The sequence below is a fragment of the Marmota flaviventris genome, chromosome 10 (genome assembly GCF_047511675.1).
Source record: "Marmota flaviventris isolate mMarFla1 chromosome 10, mMarFla1.hap1, whole genome shotgun sequence".
NCBI classification, from domain to species: domain Eukaryota; kingdom Metazoa; phylum Chordata; class Mammalia; order Rodentia; family Sciuridae; genus Marmota; species Marmota flaviventris.
The window spans coordinates 50,381,614-50,406,549 of NC_092507.1; the positions used below are offsets into that span (position 1 = coordinate 50,381,614).

Sequence of the window (24,936 nt, forward strand, 5' to 3'; positions counted from 1 at the left end):
TCTCCTTGCACAGAACCTGTAAGTAGCCCTAATTGACATTGTTCCATAAATTAGATTTCTTCTAATGAATTCCTAATCTACAAGAATACTATTCTGAATGATCATTGTAAACTAAGCATTTACTTAAGAGATTTAAAGAGATTTAAATACATTAACCATAAATTCCACAATAATCCTATGAGAGGTTCTGTAGTTCACTCTTTTCCACAGAGGAGGGCAGCCTAAGAAAGACTGTCTTGATCTACTGAGATAATTTTGTTATTTTGCTCAAAAGAGCCACCTAGGCTTTTCTAATGAACAACTGCACAGGGACAATTTGGTTTTGCACACAATACTACCCTAGAGAGGTGAGATCATTTATATAAGAGACATCTGTGTCTCACAATGCCTTACCTCTCCTTTGGATAGCCCCAGGACCACAAACCAAGAATCTCTTTTCCTTTCTTCTTTACTACTTCATCTCAAAAGTATACCAGTTTTAGCTGGGTGCAGTAGCACCCACCTGTAATCCCAGTGACTGGGGAGGCAGAAACAAGAGGATCACAAGTTCAAGGTCAGCTTGGACAACTTGGCAAGATCCTGTTTCAAAAACAGAAATATATTAAAAAAAAAAAAAAAACCCAAAACAGAAAATTTAAAGTGTATGTGTTCATGTGTGAGAATTTTTTGCAGTTTTTCATTCTGTTGTGAAAGGTTTATTCTTGTTTTATTCAAAAGTTATGGTGTTTTTATCTCCCCATTTTTCAAGTGAGATGGTCATTTCCGGAAGATTTTCTATGTTTATCCTAAAGGACTTACATGCCCAGCCACCAGCTTGAGTTACATACAGACATGAGGTAGTGAGAGTGAGACCTGTAGTGCACAGCTGTGGGTACATGTGGCTGGTGACGGATGGGCTCAGGACCCAGACAGTCCTGAGCCCTGGTTCTGCTTCACCTGCACATGAATAGTTTATGCATCTTCTTAGCCTCTCAGAGTCCTCATCTGTAAAATGAGAATAATGTAATATGCTCAGGTTTAGGAAGTAAAGTCATGGTCATTGACCCTTTGGCCATCTCTGGCCTACTGTGGACCTCCTTTCCTGGGTATCCTCAGAAAACTTGTTAAAGAAAGGTAGCCACCTTTAAATGCTGCCAGAATTGTAAACTAGTGACTCCTGCTGTGGATGGCGTGGCTCTATTCCTTGGATTATTAACCAGCAAGCAGCGTCTTGTTGACCTGGCTAAAGTGGAGGCTGCCTTCTGGCCTCTTGGGGCTATTCCAGGCCCCGTTGCTTATCTTGCAGGGGTCTGCAATGTCGACCACCAGAACAAAGCTGGCTATACTGCCGTGATGATCACTCCCTTGGCTTCTGCGGAGACGGATGAAGACATGGCTGTTGTCTGGAAGCTCTTAAGAGAAGGAAATGTGAACATCCAAGCAACTCAGGTAGGTGGCGTGAAGGAGATCTCTCTCCTCTTTAATAGATATGGGAAACCTTCAAGTTTTAGTCTGCCAGTGAGGCAAGAAATTCCATACAGATTCATGGAGAATTTTTCACCCAAGAAGGCTGGGCCTCCAAAGCCTGAATATTTGCCTTTCTTTTTTTCTTTTTAATTTTTATTTGTTCTTTGTAGATAGACATGATAGTAGAGTGTATTTTCACATATTATATATACACGGAGTATAGCTTATTCTAATTAGGATCCCATACTTGAGATTGTACATGATATGGGTCACATTTGTCATGTATTCATATGTAAGTATAGGAAAGTGATGTCTGATTCATTCTTCTGTCTTTCCTATTCCCATTCCCCTCCCTTCCCTTTATTCTACTTTGTCTAATCCAGTGAACTTCCATTCTCCCTTCCACCCTTGTTGTAAGTTAGCATCCACATATCAAAGACAACATCTGACCTTTGGTTCTCTGAGATTGGCTTATTCCACTTAACATGATAGTGTCCAGATTCATCCATTTACTGGCAAAGTCATAAAGTCATCTTTTTATGGCTGAGTAGTACCCCATTGTATATATATTCCACATTTTCTTTATTCATTCATCTGTTTAAGGGTACCTAGGTTAATTTCCATAGCTTAGGTATTGTGATTTGAGCTGCTAAAAACATTGATGTGGCTGTGTCAGTGTAGTGTGCTGATTTTAAGTCCTTTGTGTATAAACCATGGAATGGGATATCTGGGTCAAATGGTGGTTCCATTCCAAGTTTTCTTAGGAATCTCCATACTGCTTTCGACAGAGGTTGCACCGATTTGCAGTTCTACCAGCAATGTATGAGTGTACATTATCTCCCACATCCTTGCCAACATTTATTGTGACTTGTATTCTTGATAATTGCCATTCTGACTGGACTGAGATGGAATCCCAGTGTAGTTTTAATTTGCATTTCTCTAATTGCTAGAGGTGGAATATTTGGTTTCTTTAAAGGTTCCTGAGACCCAGACAGCCAGGGAATGGGTCAGTGAGCTTCTAAAGTTGAGCATATTCCACCTGAACTTGGCTTTTTGAACCAAACATTTCTACCATTAGCCTTTTGAGAAATTTAAAAAAAAGCCCCATTGGCAGTCTACCTTGATCATGATCCACAGGCATCTAGCCAGTGAGGATGCTCTATGGAGGCCTAGTCCTTTAAGGAAGTTACCACCTCTGTCATTCCTCCTTTCTCCAGGGTCATCAGTTTCCAGCCTGGTGGACAGAATTGGCAAATAGCCAGGACATACAGGAACTGTTGTTGACCAGTCCCAGGAATGATAAGGATGCTCATTTCCCAGGCTTCAGCTTGGATCAAAGCATCATTATAGAGTTCTGTTGGTGAGTGAGCACTCTGCCTGGCACACTTCCACAGTCCTTGAAATAACCAGATCTCAAATACCCATGGCTGAGTGCAATGTCACACACTTGTAATTCCAGCAACTTGGACAGCTGAGGCAAGAGGATCTCAAGTTCAAGGCCAGCCTCAGCAATTTCATGAGACTCTAAGGACTTAGCAAGACCCTGTCTCAAAATAAAACATAAAAAAAGACTGGGGATGTGGCTCAGTGGTTAAGTGACCTTGAGTTCAATTCCTGGTAACAAAAAAAAAAAAAGGAAAAAAGACAATGAAAAGAAAACATCCCTGAGGGCCAGGTGCAGTGGCACACACCTGTAATCCCACCAGCTTGGGAAACTGAGGCATGAGGATTGTGAGTTCAAAGCCAGCCTCAGCAAAAGCTGAGGCCTAAGCAACTCAACGAGACTCTGTTTCTAAATACAAAAAAGAGCTGGGGATGCAGACCAGTGGTTGAGTGCCCCTGAGTTCAATCCCTGGTACCCAAAGAATAAAAAAGAAAAATAAAGAAAATTTCCCTTTCTTCCCTCTCCACCAACCAGTGTGATGACATTGTTTTGGGCATATAAATCATGTTGTGGTTCCCAGGAACAGTACTGTGGGTCAAGATGCTAAGAGTAATTTCTGCCAAGAGCCAAAAGGTCCCTACAACAAAGATAGTAGCCAAGGAGTCAGGACATTTGGGTCTACTAGGACACATGGGCCCACTAACTCACTGGGTACCTTTGCCTCTGGTAAGAACAACACTTGAAAGTCACCTCGGTGATTTCCTCCCCCTCCTTTTTTTTTTCTTAATTTGTAAAATACCAAATAGTCTCCAACTTCATATTATTATTATCATCATCATCATTACTATTATTACCAGGGATTGAACTGAGGGGCATTCACCCCTGAGCCACATCCCTAGCCCTTTATTGTATATTAGTTAGAGACAGGATCTCACCCACTTGCTTAGGGCTTAGTTAAATTGCTGAAACTGGCTTTGAACTCACATCCTCCTGTCTCAGCCTCCTGAGCTGTTGGGATTACAGATGTGTGCCAGGGGCACCCAGCCTCCAGCTTCATTATAATGCTCTCTGAGCCCATGACCTCCAATGTCAGGAACTCTATGCTCTTCTCAAGCAGCCTGTCTGTTACCCCAAACAACTCTGATAAATGTGACCCAAAATCAGTGTTCTGAACTTCCCATAGAGTGATTAGGTAGAAGTTGTTTTAGGTTCACACCAAGAGAGATCTTGTGAGCAGCAAAGGTATTCAAGGCAATCAGAGCCTTGGGGTCTGGAATCCTCTTCTGGAGAACACAGGGCAGGTGTGTGGTCTTACCTAGCAGGACTTTGAGTTGGACAAGGTACTGCATAGAATAGTGGGGATCCCTCCAGAGGTCACTTGCCATGTTGACCACCCAGGAATGAATAGTGTACATTTCACTCTCCTGTCCCCCTTTTTTAATATTTATTTTTCAGTTGTAGTTGGATACAATACCTTTGTTTTATTTATTTATTTTTATGTGGTGCTAAGGATCGAATCTAGGGACTCACACATGCTAGGCCAGCGCTCTACCACTGAGTCACAACCCCAGCCTCTTTCCTGTCCCTTTGGAGTGAACATAGATGATGGCATAACTGTCAAGAACTGTGAAGTATCTGAGATTTTATTCTTTTTTTTTATACCAGAGATTGAACACAGGGATGCTTAACCACTAAGCCACATCCCAGCCCTTTCTTTTTCTTTTTCTTTTTTTTTTTAGTTGTAGATAGACACAGTACCTTTATTTTATTTATTTGTGTGATGCTGAGGATCAACCCCAGTGCCCCACATGTGCAAGGCAAGTGCTCTACTACTGATCCACAACCCGAGCCCCTCCCCAGTCCTTTCTTATATTTTATTTTGAGACAGGATCTTGTGAAGTTGCTGAGGCTGACCTCAAATTTGAGATCCTCCTGTCTCAGCCTTTTATCTCTTATATTGGGCAATGTCTTAGAAGAAGATACCACCTCTATCTTCCAGGACTGTTTGCTATACAAACACCCTTAAAAACATCATTTAAACTGGGTGCACATGCCTGTCATCCCAGGAACTTAGGAGATTGAGTGTGGCTGGGGGATGACAATCTGAGCCAGCCTGGATAACTTGGTGAGAGGCTCAAAGTAAAATAAGGAAAAGGATTGGGATGCAGCTCAGTGGCAGAATGCTCCTGGGCTCATGGGTTCAATACCATTACCATTAAAAAAAAAAGAAAAGAAAAAGAGAGAATAAACAGATAGTATTTGAAACTAGATATGGAGAAAGGCAAGAAACCCCATGCAAAACTGACTCAGTTCCACTGTTCCACACTCCCCCAATGCAACTGCAGAGACCTAACCTGATGGCAAAGCCACTTTGGACACTTCATCCATCCAATAGCCATCCTCCTGATAGCCACACACAGATATTTGTAGATCACTTTCTGGTTTACAAAGTATTTTCACTCACCTACAACTCCTATTTCACAAGACTCCCTATAGCTATTTTCATTTTAAATAATATTTTTCCCATAAATGTGAATTTTTCTCTAACCTGGCCTCTTCTAAGAGGGATGCTCAGCAGTGATCAAGGCCAACTTATTCTTTTTTCAGAGGAAACACCTGTGCTCTAGGAGAGAAAGGGAGTTGCCCCAGCTCCCCCAACAAGGGATGGGAATTCATAGCTGCAGCTGTCCCCTTGTGGCTACTATAAGACCTCTAATTATGAGGACAGGTGGAGAGGCCAGGTAAAATGGAATGGAGTTGGGAGTCTCCTAGGAATAAGTTACTTTTTTTTCTTTGTATCTCCAGGGTCAGTGCAGAGCCTGGTGACCAATAATACTCTGTAAATGACCACTGAATTAAAGTATATTGAGCTAGACCAGAGAAACAGTGAGGGAAGAAGGAATCCTGCGTCAAGAAGAGGGGCAGATGGGAGGGCAAGCTGCAAATGCCATTTGGTTAACTGACAGTTGGGGAGAGGGGTCTGGATGGAAAATCATGGTTGGGTTCATCCATGAACAACCATTACCTTGGGGCTGAGTAAAACACACCAAAAATGTACACAGGCTTCTCTGGAAAGATGTGACTGGATTTCAGAGAAGTGGGGGACTAGGACATTTAGTAATGCACACCACGAAATGAGCAATTACCATACACCATCTCCAACCCACATGAAGACCCTGACAGCTAACATATGCCCAGGGCTCACTACAAGTCCACCAGACCAAGAATGCTGGTCATTCCTGTATTCCCTGATCAGGGAGAGATATGGAGGATACCTTGCACACATTCATGTGGGTTGTAAGTGGCAGAGCCTGAATTTTTCTGATTCTAAGCCCTCTTTCTTTTTTCAAAGTCCCAGGGTGCTGAACAGGGCAGCAGAATGCACAGGGACTGCAGATTGGAGTTGTAATCAGCCAGCACAGCAGCAAACTCGTCCTTAGCACTTTTTAGACATGGCGTTCAGAGCCACAAGGAATAGGAAAGGAAGGAAAACACAGCCTTTGCCTTATTCTTGCCATCTTACAAAGCCCAGTATCCCATCAGAGAGAAAGTGCTAACATGCCTGGAACTCAGGAGAACCACAGGGGCAAAATATAATAAATCCGTATAAGAGGACTATAGGAAAATATCGACATGTAAATAGTGTATACAAGGGAGATGGGTATGGGAAAGAGTAGAATGAATCAGACATAAGTTTCCTACATTCAAATATGAATACACAACCAGTGTAACTCCACGTCATGTACAACCACAAGAATGGGAAGTTATACACCGTATATGTATAATATGTCAAAATAAGCTCTACTGCCATGAGAAACTAAAAAGAACCAATAAAAAATTTTAAATAGTATATACAAGAAAATCTATGGGAAATAAGAATTTGTCAGTTTTTAATCAAAAAAATTACCACCACACATTACTATATTTATATCCTTTATCTTATGTGATTCCCACAAAAGTCCTGTGAGATACACACAGAAAAGCCATTCATTTGTAAACAAAGTTAGAATTCAGGGAAGGCAGCGAGGCAGCCCAGGTTCCAAGCTGGTGGCTGGCAGAGCTGGAGATGGGACTCGCTTTCAGATTCTCTTGCTTTGTCCGCCAGTGATCACAGGGATGGCAGTGACTATGGATTAGAAAAACCACAGGGTCATGAGTGCTTATTGAAACAAAGGCTTTTGGGCATCATTAATCTAAAAAGACCAGAGGCGTGGAGCAGAAGAAGGCTTCCTGGGGAAGGCTGGGCCAGGGCAGTGATAGGAAGGCAGGCCTCTGAAGCACTCAACCTTCATCTCCCCCATGGCTCCACATGTATCAGTGCTCAGTGCTAGGTACTGTGGAACAGAGACAAAGATGACAGTCCCTGCCAACAACTGTACAGTCCTTGAGAGCAGGAGATTGACAAGCTGTGATGCCCAGTATGATGAATCCCACCTGGGTGGTGGTGGTGGGTTGGAAAGCCTTTAGAGCAGATGGAATACATGACTAGCACCCTGGGGAAGTAGAATTCTGCCAGACAGAGAAGGAAAGCCATGTTGGAAGGAATGGTCATTTTCTTGAGGAGTTCCTGTTGAGCACCCTGGCACCAACAGCAGCCTCACCATATCCCCATTGCCCTGTGTGCAGGAAGGCCAGACCGCCCAGATGCTGAAGGTCATCCACGACCAGGAGGACATTGTCCAAGCGCTACTGAGCTGCCAGGCAGATGTCAACCTGCAGGACCACGATGGATTGTGGGCTCTCATGATGGCCTGTCACCATGGCAATGCCAACCTGGTGTGCCTGCTCCTGGCCCACCCGGCCTGGGACAGCAGCCTGACTGATAAGGTGAGACTTATGATCAGTTAACAAGTAGGTTAGTGTTTAACTTATGGTCCTGAAAAGTGCCTCGTAGGCCAGCAGAATCCAAGGAACCATACAGTAGTAGAAAAAAAAATCAACCTTACAAGGCTGTTGTAGATTTAATGAGGCAATACACTGCTTGGAGCCTGACGGCTGGGAAACCCATGGCTCTGGACAACTGGACGAAGGAGCAAACTTTACAGAGTCATCTCTAGTTGTGAAACTGGAAATACCTCTCTGATATTGATCCACACTGCAAACTGGCCCATTCCACCGAGCCAGCCTGTGAAGTAGCCCTGCTAGACCCAGGCTTCATAAATAAAGGTATCGGTAAGGTGAGGACATTGATGATGATAATGACAATGATGATGATGATGATGATGATGATGATGATAACTAACCTGTGCTAAAATCAATGACCTTCTGAGGTTGGTATAGCTGCCACCATTTTGCTAGAGGAAACTGAGGTCCCAAATGGTAAGGTACATGGGGTAAGGTACCCAAGATCACACAGCTGGTGGAACCCACCTCCCTTGAACTCCTGAGCCCAACGTCCAGCTCTCCCATCATCCTCATTGTTGTCCCACGGAAGCAGCATATCTCTAGGTCTCAGGTGAATCTTTGCATCTTTCAGAGAGCCTACTGCATATCAGCAAATGAATCATCAATTGAATAAGTGAACCCCAAACTTTAGAGACCACTCATCAGAAGCTACAGGAGGCACAGTTTCTGGAGTGCTCAAGGGAACTAAACCTTTCCCACGCATCATTCCTCCTCCTCTTCATGATCCAGCGAGGCAGGCACAGTGATCCTCACATTTGCTGATAGGGAAACAGGTCTAGAAATGTTCCCTCACATGCTCAAGCTACAGGGAGCCCATCCTAGAGCAGAGATCCCAGCTCCGGCCTGACTCTGGCATCCATTACTCTGGCATTCCAATCCCAGGGCTCAAGCAGACATCTTAGGCTTTAACATCCTCAATTCAAGGGGAACAAGCCTGGAGAGGGGAGCCCTGCCCAGGGATAGCACCTTTTCCTGGTCCCATCTGAACTACCCAAGATTGATCCTTCAGCTTTCAAGCCGAGTCCCCTGCATCACACCAGACAGCAGGCTCCCTGTCCAGTGTCCCCGTGTCCTGCAAACCCCAGCTGTGCCCCAAAGTCATTTCTGAAATAATTAGGAAACACAGACCCTCTTGAAATTCACACAGGAACAGAGTGGGCTGCTGAGATACAAGCCCCTTTCCCAAATATCATGAGGTCAGAAGGTCTGGGTTCCCAAGCTCCCTGCCGGGGTGCCCTGGGGATGAGGGAGGCAGCCCTTAACCTAAATCAGGGCTGTACATCATAGACCCAGAGCCCTCTCAGAAGTGACCACCACTACTGCCCAGAAGAGGGCTGAGAGGGGAGAGCTGTGGGACCGGCAGGGTGTGAGTTTTGGGAGTTCCTGGTTAGCCCAGATAATCAAGGAGGGAATGTGAGAGTTTTCCTGGGCCCCTTAACCTCTGTCACAGGTAAGAGAGATAAGTGGCCACTTTCTAGAGGTAGAAGATCCATGGGGTGGGGATGGGGGTGGGCATCTTTTGCTCTTTGGACACCTCAAGAGTGATTGTTAAAAGCACTGACTTTAAAACTCAAAGCCCAGGAGTTTGAATCTGGGTCCAGTGACTGTGCCTTGGGAAGGTCACCTACCCCTTCTGAGCCTCTGTGATGTTCATCTGTAAAATGGGTATAGCAGTATACTATGCCTAAGGCTGTAATGACTACAACCCTATACTGGACTTCTATGACGTATATTGTTGATGGTCATTGTGATGATTATGACTAATTGAATAGTGACACGAAAACCAAACAGCTGGCATATCAGTGAGTGAGAACCTCAGCATTGACAGGCAGTGTCCAGAGGGAATAGGGAGGGTGAAGGTTTGGAGTGGGGCAGGGGGTGTCACTCAGTGGAGGGAGACAGGCCTCTGAAGGAGAAGCCAGCTGGCTGCCATACTTTGTTTAGTATAGTGGTTCTCAGGTGGGGGTCATCTTGCCCCTCAGGGGATATTTGACAATGTCTGAAGCCATCTGTATGTGTCACCAGGAGTGCAGGAGTGTTCCTGGCATCTGGTGGGCAGAGGCCAGGGGTGCTCTAAACATTGACGGTGCCCAGGGACAGCAGTGAAGTAAGAGTTATCTGGCCCCAAATGTCAATAGTGCTGCTGGTGAGAACCTGGGTTGGGCGCGTACTGAAATCCAAGTGAGTTTAGACAGCCAACCCCCACCAAGTGCTGGATGGGGAGGTGCCAGGGCAGCTCTGAGGGCCAGTTCTGCTGCAGGGCAGGGCAGGGCAAGGCTCTAACCTGGAAGGAGGGACATTAGTGCCAGGTACAACATGGAGGCAGATATCTGCTTTAGCAGAGGTGGGTCAGGGTAGGAAAGCCAGACAGTGTGAGCAGCATGAAGATGGGTTCTAGACCTCACCTGGGTCCAGTCACATGGCTCAGGCTTCCCTCAGGATTCACACCTGAATTGACACCCAGGTGACTTGGGTGAGCACAGTGTCTCCATCCACAGAGTGAGACATTCCAGCTGAAGGCGCCTGGTGGGTACTGAGGCTTGTGCCTGCTGCTCTGCATTTACAGGAGAAGGCAGCCCTTCTGCTCCTGGAGTCTTTCCTGTGGGGGCTCCGAGGCCTAGCATCTCTCATCAACAGTAAACGTTTGCTCTCAACACAGTACTCCCGGCAGAGGCACAGGGCACATTCCCTGGGCTACTTGACATAGACCCCTCTGCCCCAGGCGTGCCCCCTATCCCGCTCTCTCGCTGGATTTGGAGGCAGATAGGGTACAATGTATTTCTCCTTTCTTCCTCCTCTGTAGGCTGGCCACACCGCTCTGTCCATCGTTCTGCATTCACCTTCCCATGTGGAAATTGCAGGCCTTCTGCGGGCCCATGCAGAGCGGGCAGGTCCTTGGGGCTGTAGAGGCTACAGAGGAACCAGCAGCCAGGAAGAAAAGGCTCCTTCTCTGCACTCCTCCCTGCCCTTGGAGAGGTCAGGGTCACAGCCTGAGGGTCGCCCCTCAAGAGAAGAAACTATGTCAAATATGCACATACATTCCTGTTGTGTAATTCTGCTCATTAGGATGCTTTGTAGATTACGCCTAAGGCCAAGCCCCAAGAACAACAAGGGTTTCAGAGTGGGGTGCAAGGTGCAGAGTGTGGGAGCATCAGCTTTGGCCCAAATCCCAAACATCTTCAGCCTTGAATTCCTTGTGACTCTGCCTTGGCAACATTGTGTGGCAGGCAGGCAGGAGCACATTCGCACATTAGAAAAGCAATACTTTTTACAAGGAATTTTAAAATGCATTGTCATTTTGTTTTTAATCAAATATATACATATATGTCCCACTGAATATGCATGTATAGAGAGGATGGCAAGGAATTAAATCATTCTCAAGAGGACCTTCGGAAAATCACCATGAAGTCAGGTGAAAATGAGTAAGTCCCATTTGGGGCTTGACAGAGAAATCTTGAATTCAGACAAGGTTTAAGCATATTGGCATCATTGCCAACTATAACACTCTTGACCATTTCTGAGTCATCAAGTGGCTCCAATCTGCCCCTAGAAATGGAATTAATCAGGAAGTTCAAGTCAATGATGTGCATCACAGAGTGGCAGGGTCCAGTTCTATCAGCTATTCCCAGCCCACAGAGGAAACGAATCCAAGTGAGATCCTGGAGATGGATTATTGTCATTCAGAAGCCACCATGTTCATCCATAGCTTCACAGTAATCCCCAGTGCTGTTCCTGTGAGCAAGCATCTGCTCTGAGGTGTCAGGGCTCCTAGCTGAAGAGCCCTTGAGCCATAGCTGCAGCAGGAGTGGGTGCACAGGGCAGGGTCCCCCGCACTGACCTCTCTCCACTGGACAATTCCTTCTTGAGAATTCCCTGTTCTCTAGCCCCACACACGCATGGTACATATTCAGTAGCTCACATAGATTATCTATGAATTGTTCTTTCTGAACACTTCTTATGCCAAAAAAAAAAAAAAAACCCACAAAACTCCCCTTTATATAAAAAGAAAAGAGACATCCAGGTTGGTGAGCCTCCTGCTAAAAACGCAAATCATGAGTTTTTCTTGTGGCTGGAATGCTAACTTGCATGGCACTCATTGGGTGAGTCACAAAGCTTCCTGGGACCCCGGTTTCATCATCTCTAAAAGCAGAAATCATCCTACAACCTACCTCCTGGAGGTGCTTACAACAAACTGCTGATGGAAGTTTTGGAATCCAGTTTATAACCCATAAAGGCTGTCCTCAGAAATGGTGTGGAAAACTTCTTTATGCTATTGTGATTCAAGAGATACCAAGTCTCAGAGCAAGAGCATTCATGCGTGTTGATGCTGCTCAGAGGTGAAGAGGTTGGGGCAAATAATGAGGTGGAAAATTGCTTTAAATCGATTTATTTTGACCACAAAACATGTTGTTAGAGCAAAAAGCTACAATTATACATTCTCTGTCCCCGTGCTTTGCAAATTTTAATGTGCATATAAATCCTCTGGGACCTTGTTAGAAAGAAGTAAGTCTGGGGTGGGGACTGAGAGTCTGCATTTCTGATCAGTTTCCAGAGGATGCTGCGGCTATTGGGCTACATCCACAGTTCAGGTAGCAGGGCTCTGTCCTGTCTTTACTGTTTGTATATTAAAAGTGCTGCCTCTCATTCTTCTGTCTCAAAATTTATGTGCATTTCTCTGCTATTGATTCTTGGGAACTTGCAGTGCAGGTCTATATTAGTTCATTTTTTTTTTATTTCTATAACAACATACCTGAGACAGCCTACTTATGAAGAAAAGGAGGTTTATTTTGCTTACAGTTTTGAAGGCTGTAACTCTAATCCTCATGGCCCAGGCTTTGGCAAGGGACCTATGACAGATGATAGGAGCTCATGGAAGAGGAAAATCACATCTTGAAACAGGAAGCTGGAGAGCTGGATGGTCTGAGTTCCAGCTTTTCTGACAGCCCCTCATAAAAGAACTAACCAGGGTCCCCCTAGAAATACCTCAATTCCTTTCTATGGCACATCCCCAATTGACCTAAAGACCACCCACTAGGCCCCTCTTCTTCAAAGTTCCACACCTCCTCCCGGTTCACAGGGGAGTAAGGACTGCACAGTGCTGTGGGAACTGACTGCCAGAGGGAGTCAGGAAAGCTCCCAGAGGAGGTGGCTTTGGAGGAAGCCATAAGGGTGGGTGGGTGGGAGCTAGCTAGAGCACTGGGGACAGAGCAGCAGACACTGGACTGGGCACGTGAAAAGGCGTGGCCTTGTGAGCAAGGAGAGAACTTCAGGACGACTCTAGTTGTATGGGAGAAGTACACAGAGTTGAGATTTGGGGGTGAAGTGGGGAGATGTGTCACGTGTTAATCTTAAGAATTAGGACTTGAGCCTGGAACTCCAGAAGTCTGCTTCACAGACCACTTGGAGAATGGAAGCTCTCAGAAAAATGCACATCTGTAATCCCAGTGACTCAAGTTCAAAGCCAACCTCAGCAACTTAGCAAGGCCCTAGGCAACTTAGTGAGATCCTGTCTCAAAAAAGTAAAAAGGGCTGGGAACAGGGCTCAGTGGTGAAACCTCTCTGGTTACAATTCCTGGTACAAAAAATAAAATAAAAAGGGTTGCAGGTGTAGCTTGGTGGTAGAGTAGCCTTGAGCTCAAGTCCAGTACAGGAAAAAAAAAAAAAAAAAACCAAAAAAGCAAATTGCTATGGGCAGTGGGAGCCAATGAAATTTCTGAATAGTGGGGCCATTTGGTCAGATTGACTTTTTCTGATGATCACAGGGGGAGACTGGAAGCAAAGGGATCAGTTGGAAGGTTCCTATGAGACACTGGGTATAGAGCAATTTGGGTGGGGATGAAGACAGAGCCCAGCAGGAAAGGAATCAGGAACTGGGGCATGCCAAGATGGGGTGAAATACTGAATGGTGGAGAGGCATCAGAAATGGGTGATAGGAGAATGGTGGTACCACTGTCACCATATCTATGTTCTATTCCTCCTTAGTAACACAACTCCCAAATTTTAGCTGGGCACCTAACCACCCAGGGGACAAACTCCATTTGCCAGTGCCCATTGAGTTTGGTGTGGCCAAGCAACTAAGTTCTGGCTAATGAGCTATTAGCAAGGTAAAGGGTGCAAACTTTGGCTCCTGAATTTAAAGTGAAGTGGACACATTTTCCCCCTCCCACTGGCTGGAATATGGTAACCAGAGCTTGATCCATGAAGATGAGGCCCACACCTGAGGGATGATGGAACAGCAAGTCAGAAGCAGCCTCGTCCCCATCCAATCTGCTCTGGACTACTCATTCCCTATTTGATATTTGAGCAAGGAATAATATTCTAACTTGTTTAAGACACAGTATATTTTGATCTCTGTTGAGTTGGACAAATGTCCTCAGCAACTTGTGGCAATCTGAAGGGTCTAATGTTATACCATAAGTGTACTTCATCATTGAAAAGCTTAGGAAAGCCTTTTGGAAGGAGTATCATGGCAAAGCTAGATACGGTGGATATCTCCTTCTGGTACCATCCCCTGTTCATGCCCACAGTGGAAGCACTCAGCCCAAAGACCTGTAGAAAGGGGTCACCTGGCAGATGCCTGAATACAAACTGGGTCCCCTAACGTAGCCAGTAAACCAGTGAGTTTGAAATGACTTGGTGTGGAAATCGATGCAAAGCCATTGAATTATCTGAGCTTTTTGAAAACAAAAACACGTAGAGTTTCAGGCAATAGTGGTGGATTATTGTCAGAGAGTGCAACCACAGAGTGCAAGAGACATGAGGACAGAAGCTGAATTTTCATGAGTAGAGGTCAAGACAAATTGAAGGTAGGAGCAAGAAGGAACTAGGAGTGGGCATCAGATCAAGAGCAAAGAATAAGCTTATGGAGTAGCTGCCTCCTGGACTACCTACCAAGTTCCCCTGGCCTGGAAACCTCCCTTCCTAGACCCATTCCTCATCCCAGGACTGTACCAGTAAGCTGTCACATTCCTGCAAGAGAACTAACTTGGATCTGGCCCCAAAAAGACAGGTACCACACACTACCTGTGCCAATCAAGAACTAGATTTAAAAGAGGGCTTCAGCCCCATTCTGGTGTCCAGGTTTTAACATGTGGATCTCAGAAGCTACTGGTGCCGAGGTCAGCCATGTGGACTGAGGGTCACAAGGAACTCTTCAGATGGAAAGACTGGGGCAGATGCTCAGATCAGAGCAGTGGTGAGAAACTACTTCCTGATGTGACCAGGGCAACCCTTGCTCCATGAAGACTCCAATGCATACCTCCCTTGCCTTCAGTAACTGCCCTAGGTGAGTGTCTTTCCCATGCCTCCTCTGGGTATGCAGCCTGTGGAAGCCAACCAAGGCCTGGTGTCTACTCAGATGTCTCAGTGGTTGGATCCCAGTGGGCCACTTGGCCATTCAGGTTCTTGATCTAAAAATTGGGATGGCAGTTCCTCCTCTGTTCTTGCAAGCATTTAATTAGTTAGAGCACTCAGCACAGTGCTTGGCTCAGGGCAGAGCTCCACAGAGAGCTTTCCCTTCCCCTAGACCTGGGTCTGCCAGCCCTCCACATCTGAGGGCTTCACATCTGTGGATTCAACCAACTGTGAACTGAAAGATGTATTTCATGTGTACTAAACACATACAGGCTATTTTTCTTTTCATGAGTCCCTCTACAATACAGTAAAACTACTACTTACATAGCACTTATATTGTATTAGATATAAGTAATATAGACACATTCACTCCTGGATGAAAGGCCATGAATCTACCACACCACCCCTGTTCAGCCTAACTTCCATGTGGACACTTCCCTCTGACTAGACCACAGGAAGGTCAAATGCAGCATGTCCCAAACCAACATCAACAGCTCAACAAAGGGGACCCCACTTAGAGGCCATCTGAGGATAGAGGCAGTATTGGAACGAAGCAGCCACCATGCAGGGGAAACCTGGAGCCAGAAGCTACTGGAAACAAATAACTAGAATTATGAAAGTAAACTTTGTGGCTTTAAGCCACACAATGTGTGGTAATTTGACATGGCTGTCCAAGAAAACTCATAAAAGGGTATTTATGAAAAGGTTGGTCAGCCACAAATTTTGAGGGGAAGCATTTTCTTTTTCTTTGCCTATGTGGTAGATCACAAGTTCAAGGCCAAACTTGGCAATTTAATGAGACCGTATCTCAAAATAAAAATAGCTGGGAATTGAGCTCACTGCTAAAGCATCCCTGGGTTCAATCTTCAGACCACCCCCACACATACACTCATATACACAAATTAAAATTTCATGTTTAAGCTTGATTCCCATCCCAAACACATGAGGTGTATGTTATTATTCCAAAATCTGAAAAAATCCCAAATATTTTTAATTCTAAGCATTTCAGATAAGCATCAGAATAGCCAAGCATGTCGACCTGGACACCTTTCAGTCACTTATCAAGACAGTAAAAATAATCCTGAAAACCAGAAACTGATCCTTCACACCACACAACATGGTGATGCCCTTTGAATTCATGTTCCGTCATGGGCTAGGAGACTTGTTCAAGATCTGGACAGACTTTTATCTACTAGAATCCAGCATGGTTTGTATGAGTGTTTGTTGGAGGACAAGTCACATTGGATGACACAGTGACCTTTTCCACATGCCTCCTGGTCTATGTGCAGTCTGGAAGCAAGAGGACTCTCCTGTAGCTTCCAAAGTGATTACCCAGTTGCAGACAGACAAAGTGAGCCAGGCACCCTGGAGCATGCCTGGAATCCTAGAAGCTGAGACAGGAGGATCACAAGTTCAAAACCAGCCTCAGCAATTTAGCGAGGCCTTAAGCAACTCAGTGAGACCCTGTCTCTCAATAAAATATAAAAAAGGGTTGGAAATATGGCTCAGTGAACAAGTGCCCGTGGGTTCAATCCCTGATACAAAAGAGAGAGAGAGAGAGAGAGAGAGAGAGAGAGAGAGAGAGAGAGAGACAAAGAAGAGAGCAGGCTTAGCAGAGGTAAATGCTGGTGTGCCTGGAAAGGTCAAGCCAGGCTGGAAGCACACAGCCTGGACCTGGAAGCAGACACCTGTGGCCCCAGGAGCAGACTTGATCTCCTTTCTAATCAGGAATAACCTACCTCCTAGGGTGGAACACTGAGCCTGATTTACATAGAAAGTACTTTGAGTGGAAGGTGGGTGACTAACATTTATTGAGAGCCCACGGGCATTTGTTAGACATCATTTGCATGGAAAAGTTCAACATATCCACAATCTACAATCAAATATTCCCAATATTTAGAGAGACATCTATTTATAAGAAACTTGAAGCAAGTCTCTAATATGAAGGAAATACTACTTAGTTTAGGTTTCTTCATCTAGTGGACTTTTCTTTGACAAAATTTTTTTAAAAAAGCACCAGAGGCTGGGGCTATAGCTCAGTTGATATAGTGCTTGCTTACTATGTGCAAGGCCCTGGGTTCAAGCCCCAGAACCACCAAAAAAAAAAAAAAAAAAAAAAAAAAGCACTAGTCAATATCTTCAACAAGAATGTGCTACCCAGCCAGTCAAGGAAAAGTCTGACCTCCCAACAACAGTAAGAACCCCTTCTTTCTAGAACCTACTTCCCATCAGTGCTTCCATTTTGCTCCTTAACAGGTTTGGTGCCAGAATGAGGGAGCCCTCTACTGGGAACAGTCTCTCCCATTCTCTCTTCCTCTGTTTTGTCACTCCTCCACCATGTGCAGTGCTAATGCAGTGACTTCCTGAGCTTAGTGCTGCTCTCTCCTGGGCTTCTGCCATGCTGCTCTCCCTGGCTCTCCTCCCCAGGGCTCCATCTCAGATCCTCTCTCCTCCTACCCATTGAAAAGTTTTCATTCTCTTTTCTTCTCTTAGCTCCTTTCCCTTAGGGACCCTGAGCCTCTCCAAATACTTTCATCCCAAGGACATCTGTACCTAGAACTCTTCCAAAGTGCTCCTGAGTTCCAGCACACCCTGACTTTGAGAACTGACCTGGCAGGAGTGCCCACCGCCCAGCTGTCCACTGCATCTGCTGAACCCCTCTCAGCTCATGACATCCTGCCCTCAATAGACCCACCAAAAGCTCCCCGCTGCCTACAGAAGTTCTCTGAACTCCAGCCTTGGATTCACACTCCACTGTGGTCTGGCCCAGCTTCCCCACTTCCTAACACCCACCAATCCCAAGTGGGTCACTCCCTCCTGCTAGACTGTGAGGCTCCTTTTCCCCTCCTCTAAGAATTTCCCCTGTGGTGCCTTCTGCCTCCTTGATGTCTCCAAGCCCAGTATCTGCATGTTCCCATTTTGCTCAGGATTCTCTAGTCTTTTGAACATAGGTTCCAAAATACCTTGAAAAGTAGTCAAGTTTCAAAAGGTCATCTCCAGTGGGCATGCTGTCCCAAAAGGTCAACAGATGGTGCAGTTGAGCCCATAGTTGCTACCCCAAAGAAAGTCACTAATTGGCACTAGAAAATAACAAAAGTGAAAAACAACAACAACAAAACAATCCCCACCCAAACCCACACCTCACAAAAAGAAAAGAAAATTCACCTATATGAAGAAGTTTTTTTAAAAAAAAAAAAAACGGTGGGAGGAGGTAGTGCACATCTGATATACCATCGGATCAGGAGCCTGAGGACCAAGGATCATGAGTTCAAGGTCAGCCTCAGCAATTTAGGGAGGCCCTAAGGGACCCTGTCTCTAAATAGAATATTAAAAAGGGTGGAGATATGGCTCAGTGGTGAAGCACCCTGAAGTTTTATCCCCAATACCAAAATAGAATGAAACAAACAAAAAAAACACAATACATTTTGAGCCATGCTTGTTGGGAATACCTGTAATCCCACTAACTCCAGAGGCTTAGGCACCAGGATAGCTAGTGAGGCCAGTCTCAGCAACTGAGTGAGACCCTAAGCAATTTAGCAACACACTGTCCCAAATTCTTTTTTAAAAGGGCTGGGGAAATGCTTCAGGGCTTAAGTGTCTCTGGGTTCAATCAATCCCCAGTACCACAAAATAAATAAATAATTAAATCCCCCCAATAGCAGAAGAAAGAGTGCAATAGTGTTATAGGTCAGAAGTTAATGATTAATATGAAAATTTAATTTGTAAATATAGAATGTGCATCACTGAACAAGATGAGGATTGGTAACTAGCCTAAAAAAGAAAAGGGGAAGAAGGAAAAGGAGAGAGCAAAAACACAAAATTAGAAATAATAAAGGGAGCAGCTGGCCTGAGAGCAGGCTAGGCGTGTTTCTTCCCTCAGGCCTGCGCCAGGGCGGGGAGGCGGCGTGTGGCCCGCAGCCTGCCCAAGGAGGCTTTTCCATGGGCGCCCCGCTCGCCCCGCCGTGGCCGCGCCCCCGCGCCCTTCAGCTTGTGGAACGACTACCTGGGGCTCGCTATGCTCATCACCAAGGTGGTGGACGGCGAACCACGCTAAGGCTGCGCCCGTGGTGGCGGCTCCCCGCCCTCTTCGTGGTCCTAGTCCTGTTGCTCCCCCCTCCACACGGGGGCCGGGCCCGGGGCGCTGGGGCCGCCCGACTACGACGAGGACGAGGACAGCGACGAGCCGGGGTCCCGGAGCCGCTTCCTGGGGGGCGCGCTGGAGCTATGCGCAGGCCCCGCCGAAAATGGTCTGCTGGAGGAGCGCTTCGCCTAGCTGAGCCCGTTCGCAGGTCGCGCCGCCACGGTGCTGCTGGGCTGTGCGCCCGCCGCCACCACCACCCCCGAGGTGACGCCGCGAGAGGAGCGGGCCCCGGCGTGGGCGGCCGAGCCCCGACTGCAAGCTACTTCAGGGACGGCCGCCGCCCGGCTGCTCAAACCCGAGCTGCAGGTGTGCGTGTTCTGCCGGAACAACAAGGAGGCGGTGGCTCTCTACACCACCCACATTCTGAAGGGCCCCGACGGGAGAGTGTTGTGCCCTGTGCTACGTCGCTACACGTGCCCCCGGTGCGGCGCCAGCGGCGACAATGCGCACACCATCAAGTACTGTTCGCTCTCCAAAGTGCCAGCGCCGCCCGCCGCGTGTCCACCGCCGCGCGGGGCTAGGGACAGCCTGCCAGGCAAGAAGCTGCGCTGAGGGCCCGGCGTCCAGTCTGCGGGCACCTGACGCTACCGCATTCGCTGCCTGCCCTGCGTTTTGTTCTGCGAACGATCTTTCCCTGTTTATTGGGGAGATGCGGAGCTGTCAGCACTGGCTCAACTTGGAACCTCGTGAAGTCGGCTGTGTGGAGTACTGTCAAGCAGATTGAGACTAGATGCTGATTTTTTTTTTTTTTTTTGGAGTGGGATGGATGAGGGGGACTGTGTCTCTAGTTTCTAGTTTGCACACATCCAGGACTGCGAAGAAGGCTGGATGTGTATTTCACTAACTGAATATGGCAGCCGAGAGATGCTGTTTATTTACTGTATATATCGACCTATTTTAGATGCGCGTCGGTATGAAATTATCTCTAATCTTGGGTGTTTCGTTTTATGAATGGAGGCACTTTACTAGGTCTAGTATATTTTTTTAATAGCCTCTGAACTGAGCTTAAAACTGACGATTTTATAGAATGTCAGCAAAATGACTACTTTATTGTTTGGTACACTATTTTAGTTGTCCTTAGTTATATTCTAATTCCAGGTGAAGCAATTATAAGCATTATAAGAAGTGAAATTTAGTTCTTTTCAGTATTAATTTGGGTGGGTATTCCCTCCTTGTGGCTTGTTTCGGTCCTAACTGGAGGTGTAAAATGCAGTCTGTAGCAGGTAGAATACAGCTCCTTTTATGTACCAGATCTTTTATAACTGAACTAGCAACTAGCCTTTTTCACCTTTAAAAACTGTGCCAAGTCATAATCATATTGTGTATACACTTGGAGATGGTGCTGAAAATAAAAAATAAAAAAAGACAATACACTCAAAAAAAAAAAAAAAGAAATAATAAAGGGAAACTTGCTCCAATGTTGAGAAATATAAATACACTTGAGACTGTTACGAATTACTTTAATATATTTGAAACCCAGGCATGGATGATCTTCAGTAAGCATGTGTATTCAATAAGCATATATATAAGATTAGAAAAAGACATAAAGCATAAAGATTATGAAAGAAAATTTTAGAATTCTCAAAAACCCTAGACTGATGTAATTTCACATGCAACTCTTTAAATAGTCAAAGAATAGATATTATGTGCATTTTAATCTATTCAAAACAATACAGCAATAAAGGAACCATCTTAATGGACTTTACAAAATCAACATGTCACTCATCTGGGAACCTAGTAAAGACAACTACGGACCAATTTTACTTGTAATTAGATATGAAAACATTTTAAAGTAAAAAAAGTTGGGCGTGGGGCACTCACATCTCACCTGCACACACACAGCTGCCTTCCCACCTCGGGCTCCCCTGGGCTCTCTTCAATGTGTCCTCTCTTCCTCTTCTATCTAAGGACTCTAATCACATCATGAGGGTCCACACTCATGACCTGATCTAAACCTAATTACCTCCCAAACCCAGCCTCCAAATATGACCATATAAGAGCTTCAACACATGAATTTTGACTAAACACATTCTGTTCATAACAACATATTATTAAATAACAAAATATTTTAAATGAAAAATTATCCCTATGAATTCCAAAAGGCCATCTCTGGTGAGTGTGATACCATTGAAGATCAACAGGTGGAGTGGGTGAGCCCACAGGAAATAATTCTCTAAATCCAAGGAAGGATGAGTTTAATGCTAAAGTGCAGCATTTCTGATAATATCAGGTGTAAGACAATGCCTGACATTACAAATATTATTGAACATTGTTCTAGAAGTTCTTGCCAAGGCACTCTTGGCAAGGAATGAATGAAAATTATACTTATAATTTTAATTAGTAATTAGAGCTCAGCCTGAGCAATTCAGGGAGAACTTCTCCCAAAATAAAAAGGGCTGGAGATGTAGCTCAGGGCTAGAATGCCCCTGGCTTCACTCCTTGCCTTGACTTAATTTTGAAATTTGCTTTAATTGTCTCTTGAATATATACACTTTTCACAATTCAAATTTCCTGAATTAGAATACAAATTCTAGAATAACAGAGTATGACATTTGCCTTTCTTTCCAGCAGAGTCTATTCTTAGTCTGGAGAGACCTACTGTAGGGCAGCCATACCCAAATTTGGAATTAGATTACAAACAGAGCAATTAAAACTCATTAGTCTTCTGCCCTGGTGCACCTGGGCTGTGCTCTGAACACAGAGGCCTCCACTTTTTATTTATTTATTTTTTTACACTGGGGGCTGAACCCAGAGGGGTTTAACCACTGAGCCATATCCCCAGGCCTTTTTAAAAATATTTCCTTTAGAAACAGGGTCTCACTGAGTTACTTAGGGCCTCACTAAACTGCTGAGGCTGGCTTTGAACTCACAATCCTCCTGCCTCAGCCTCTGAGTTGCTGGGACTACAGACATGCACCACTGTGCCCAACCCAGAGGCCTCCACTTATGAGCTCTTGGCCTGGGGATAGAGTGTAGGAATAAAGAAGAGGATTTGTTGAGGCAGACCCCAGCCCCCTTCATCTTAAGCGACCTAGCACATCTTGCTGGGGCTTAGGAGTTTTGCATCAGGTAATTGCATGTTAATTTCTCAACAATTTGCTAGCAAAGCTCAAAATGTTTCAATACATTGAGTCCACATGTTCTTGGGAACAACTGAATTGTGTTTCAACTTGGAGAGGTGGAGAAAGAAGCTTGCTGTCAGCACCATCTAGGTCATTGTCTCAGCACTGCCAATACCAGCAGCTTTAATAGAGAAATCCCTACTAAAATACGATCTCAAAAAAGGTAAACAAAATTTAAATGTGCCTTTTCTGCAGTGGTTAGCAATAATCACACTGTAACCAGCTATTAAATTCCAGCAAAGACAGCATTGTGGATAAGATTACATTAATGCTTTTGATTTTATTCCCTCATACCTTCCTTTGTGGTTCAGTGTTGAGTCTGTCTGTTTTATGGTTGTTTTATAAGACTTTTAAGTCCAAGGAGTCTAAATTTGCATCAAGTTTGGTAAACACTGGAGGATCCCATCAGGAGTTAGTAATTTGATCAGCAGTTCTGGGGGGTGTAGCTCAGTGGTAGAGTATCTGCCTGCAAGTATGAGGCCCAGATCTAATCCCCAGTACTGAGAGAGAGAGAGGAGGGGGGAGAGGGAGAGAAGGGTGGGAGAGAGAGAAAGAGAAGGGAGGGAGAGAGGAGAGAGGAAGGAAGGAAAAATGTTGTGGAGAGAAAATGTGATCAGCAGTGAGATTTCCCTCTTACACTGCACTATCCAAAGAAGATGCATGCAGATTACTTAGAGGCAGGTATTCAGGTCTTTTATTTGGTAGAGCAGTGGGCTTTCCAGCCAAAATGTACTTTCATATGAAACTTGCTTGCTTTTGATAGAGGTGACTTTTGGAGGCCCACTAAGTTAGCTTCCTTGGGACAGGATGAAAAAGAAGGAGGTCAAAGCAGCAGTCTCCAGATGCAGGAAGGCATGGGCCAGATACCCCAGTCCTGCTGGCCCCAACTTGTGGGGCGCACGTGAAGTCAAGGTGCAGCAGTTGTGCTGGTTGCAAATGACATGGGCAGGCCAGGTGGCCAGGCCTGGTTGCAGTCTGAGCCAGAAGCCAGAGCCTCAGGGGGCTCAAGCAGCAGCATGTGTACCTCCACGAAGGAGAAGGAAAAAATTATGTCTCAAAATCTTCTTTAAGCCAGGCATAGTGGTGCATGCCTGTAATTCCAGTGACTCTGGAGGCTGAGACAGGAAGCTCTCAAGTTGGAGGCCAGCCTGGGCAACTTAGCAAATCCTTCAGAATCTTACCAAGACCCTCTGTCAAAATAAAAACCCAGATGCAGTTGCAAATGTAAAAAAAAAAATTACAGCTACTATAGAAAATGATAAGGAAATTTCTAAACAACAACTAAAAACTGAATTATCTTATGACTCCACAACTCTACTTCTAGATATATATCCAGAACAGGACTTCAAAGGGATTTTTACACACTCATAATGATTGCAGCATTATTCACCATAGCCAAGATGTGAAAGAAAGAGAAATGCCCATCTATGGATGGATGAATGAAGATGTGGTATGTCTGTACAATGGAATATTCCACAGCCTTTTTCAAGGAGATTCTGACACCTGCTACATCACAGATGAGCCTCAGGGATATTATGGAAGTCACAAAAGAACTAATATTCTATTATTCCACTCACGTGGTATATCTAGAATAGTCTGAATAATAAAAACAGAAACTTGACATTTCTCGAGAGTGGGAGGGTAGTTGTGTTTAACAGGCAGAGTTTCAATTTGGCAAAATGAAAATTCTATGGCTCCGGACATCATGGTGCATGCCTGTAATCCCACAACTCAGGAGGCTGAGGCAGGAGGATTGCAAGTGTGAGGCCAGCTTCAGTAATGTAGCAAAGCTCTAGGCAATTTAATGAGACCCTATCTGTAAAAAAAAAAAAAAAAAAAAGCTAAGGCTGTACTAGCTCAGGGGTATAGCAATTACCTCACAAGCAGAATCTTATATTCCATCTCCAGCACCACGAAAATAAATAAAATAATAAGTACATGTAGGAATTACACAAAAATATAAGTACTGTAAATGTGGCAAGGATGGACCATTTGGAATTTTCGATCATTCATATTACTATTTACTTCTGTAAATTTGGGCAAGTAATTTGCCTGATTTTTTATTTTATAACCTATAACATGGCAGATAATGGCACAGGAGAGTTCAGTGAGGGTGAAATGATGTGTGTATAAAAAGCACCCAGTGTTTACCATGAAGGGAAGATTCAGCTGACACCACCTTCTCACTTCCTGGGTCCTCCCCAGGCTGTCTCCCATGAAGAAATAGCCCACGTGTCCAATAGTAGCAGATTGGTTTACAAATAATATGCAATGGCGTTTAAGATCATGCTTTTTCGTCTACAAGTCCAGTAATCAAAAATTATGTGTGGCTGGGCTCATGGTGCACACCTTTAATCCCAGCAGCTTGGAAGGCTGAGGCAGGAGGAACACAGGCTGGCCTCAGGGACTTAGCAAGACCCTAAGCATTTAGTGAGTGAGACTGTCTCAAAATAAAAGTAAAAAGTGTTGGGTGTCACTCAGTGGTAAAGCACCCCTAGGTTCAATTCACAGTAAGTCACCCCCCAAATAAATTATGGGTGAGAAAAGGAAAGTTTGGCTTTTATCTTATGTCCCAGGGTGGAACC

The 24,936-nt window shown here is 45.1% G+C and overlaps 1 protein-coding gene and 1 pseudogene across 1 annotated transcript in view; both read left to right on the forward strand.

Moving 5' to 3' along the window:
- LOC139701376 (KN motif and ankyrin repeat domain-containing protein 4-like) overlaps nt 1–10,642 on the forward strand; it is a 31,628-nt gene extending 20,986 nt beyond the window's left edge. The window contains 4 exon segments of the mRNA XM_071618605.1: nt 1,286–1,428; nt 7,457–7,657; nt 10,539–10,617; nt 10,620–10,642. Of these exon segments, the coding sequence (XP_071474706.1) occupies nt 1,286–1,428; nt 7,457–7,657; nt 10,539–10,617; nt 10,620–10,642 (446 nt within the window).
- A 785-nt stretch (nt 10,643–11,427) lies between these two features.
- On the forward strand, nt 11,428–19,781 carry LOC114082607 (nanos homolog 1-like; annotated as a pseudogene).
- Nucleotides 19,782–24,936: the final 5,155 nt, after the last annotated feature.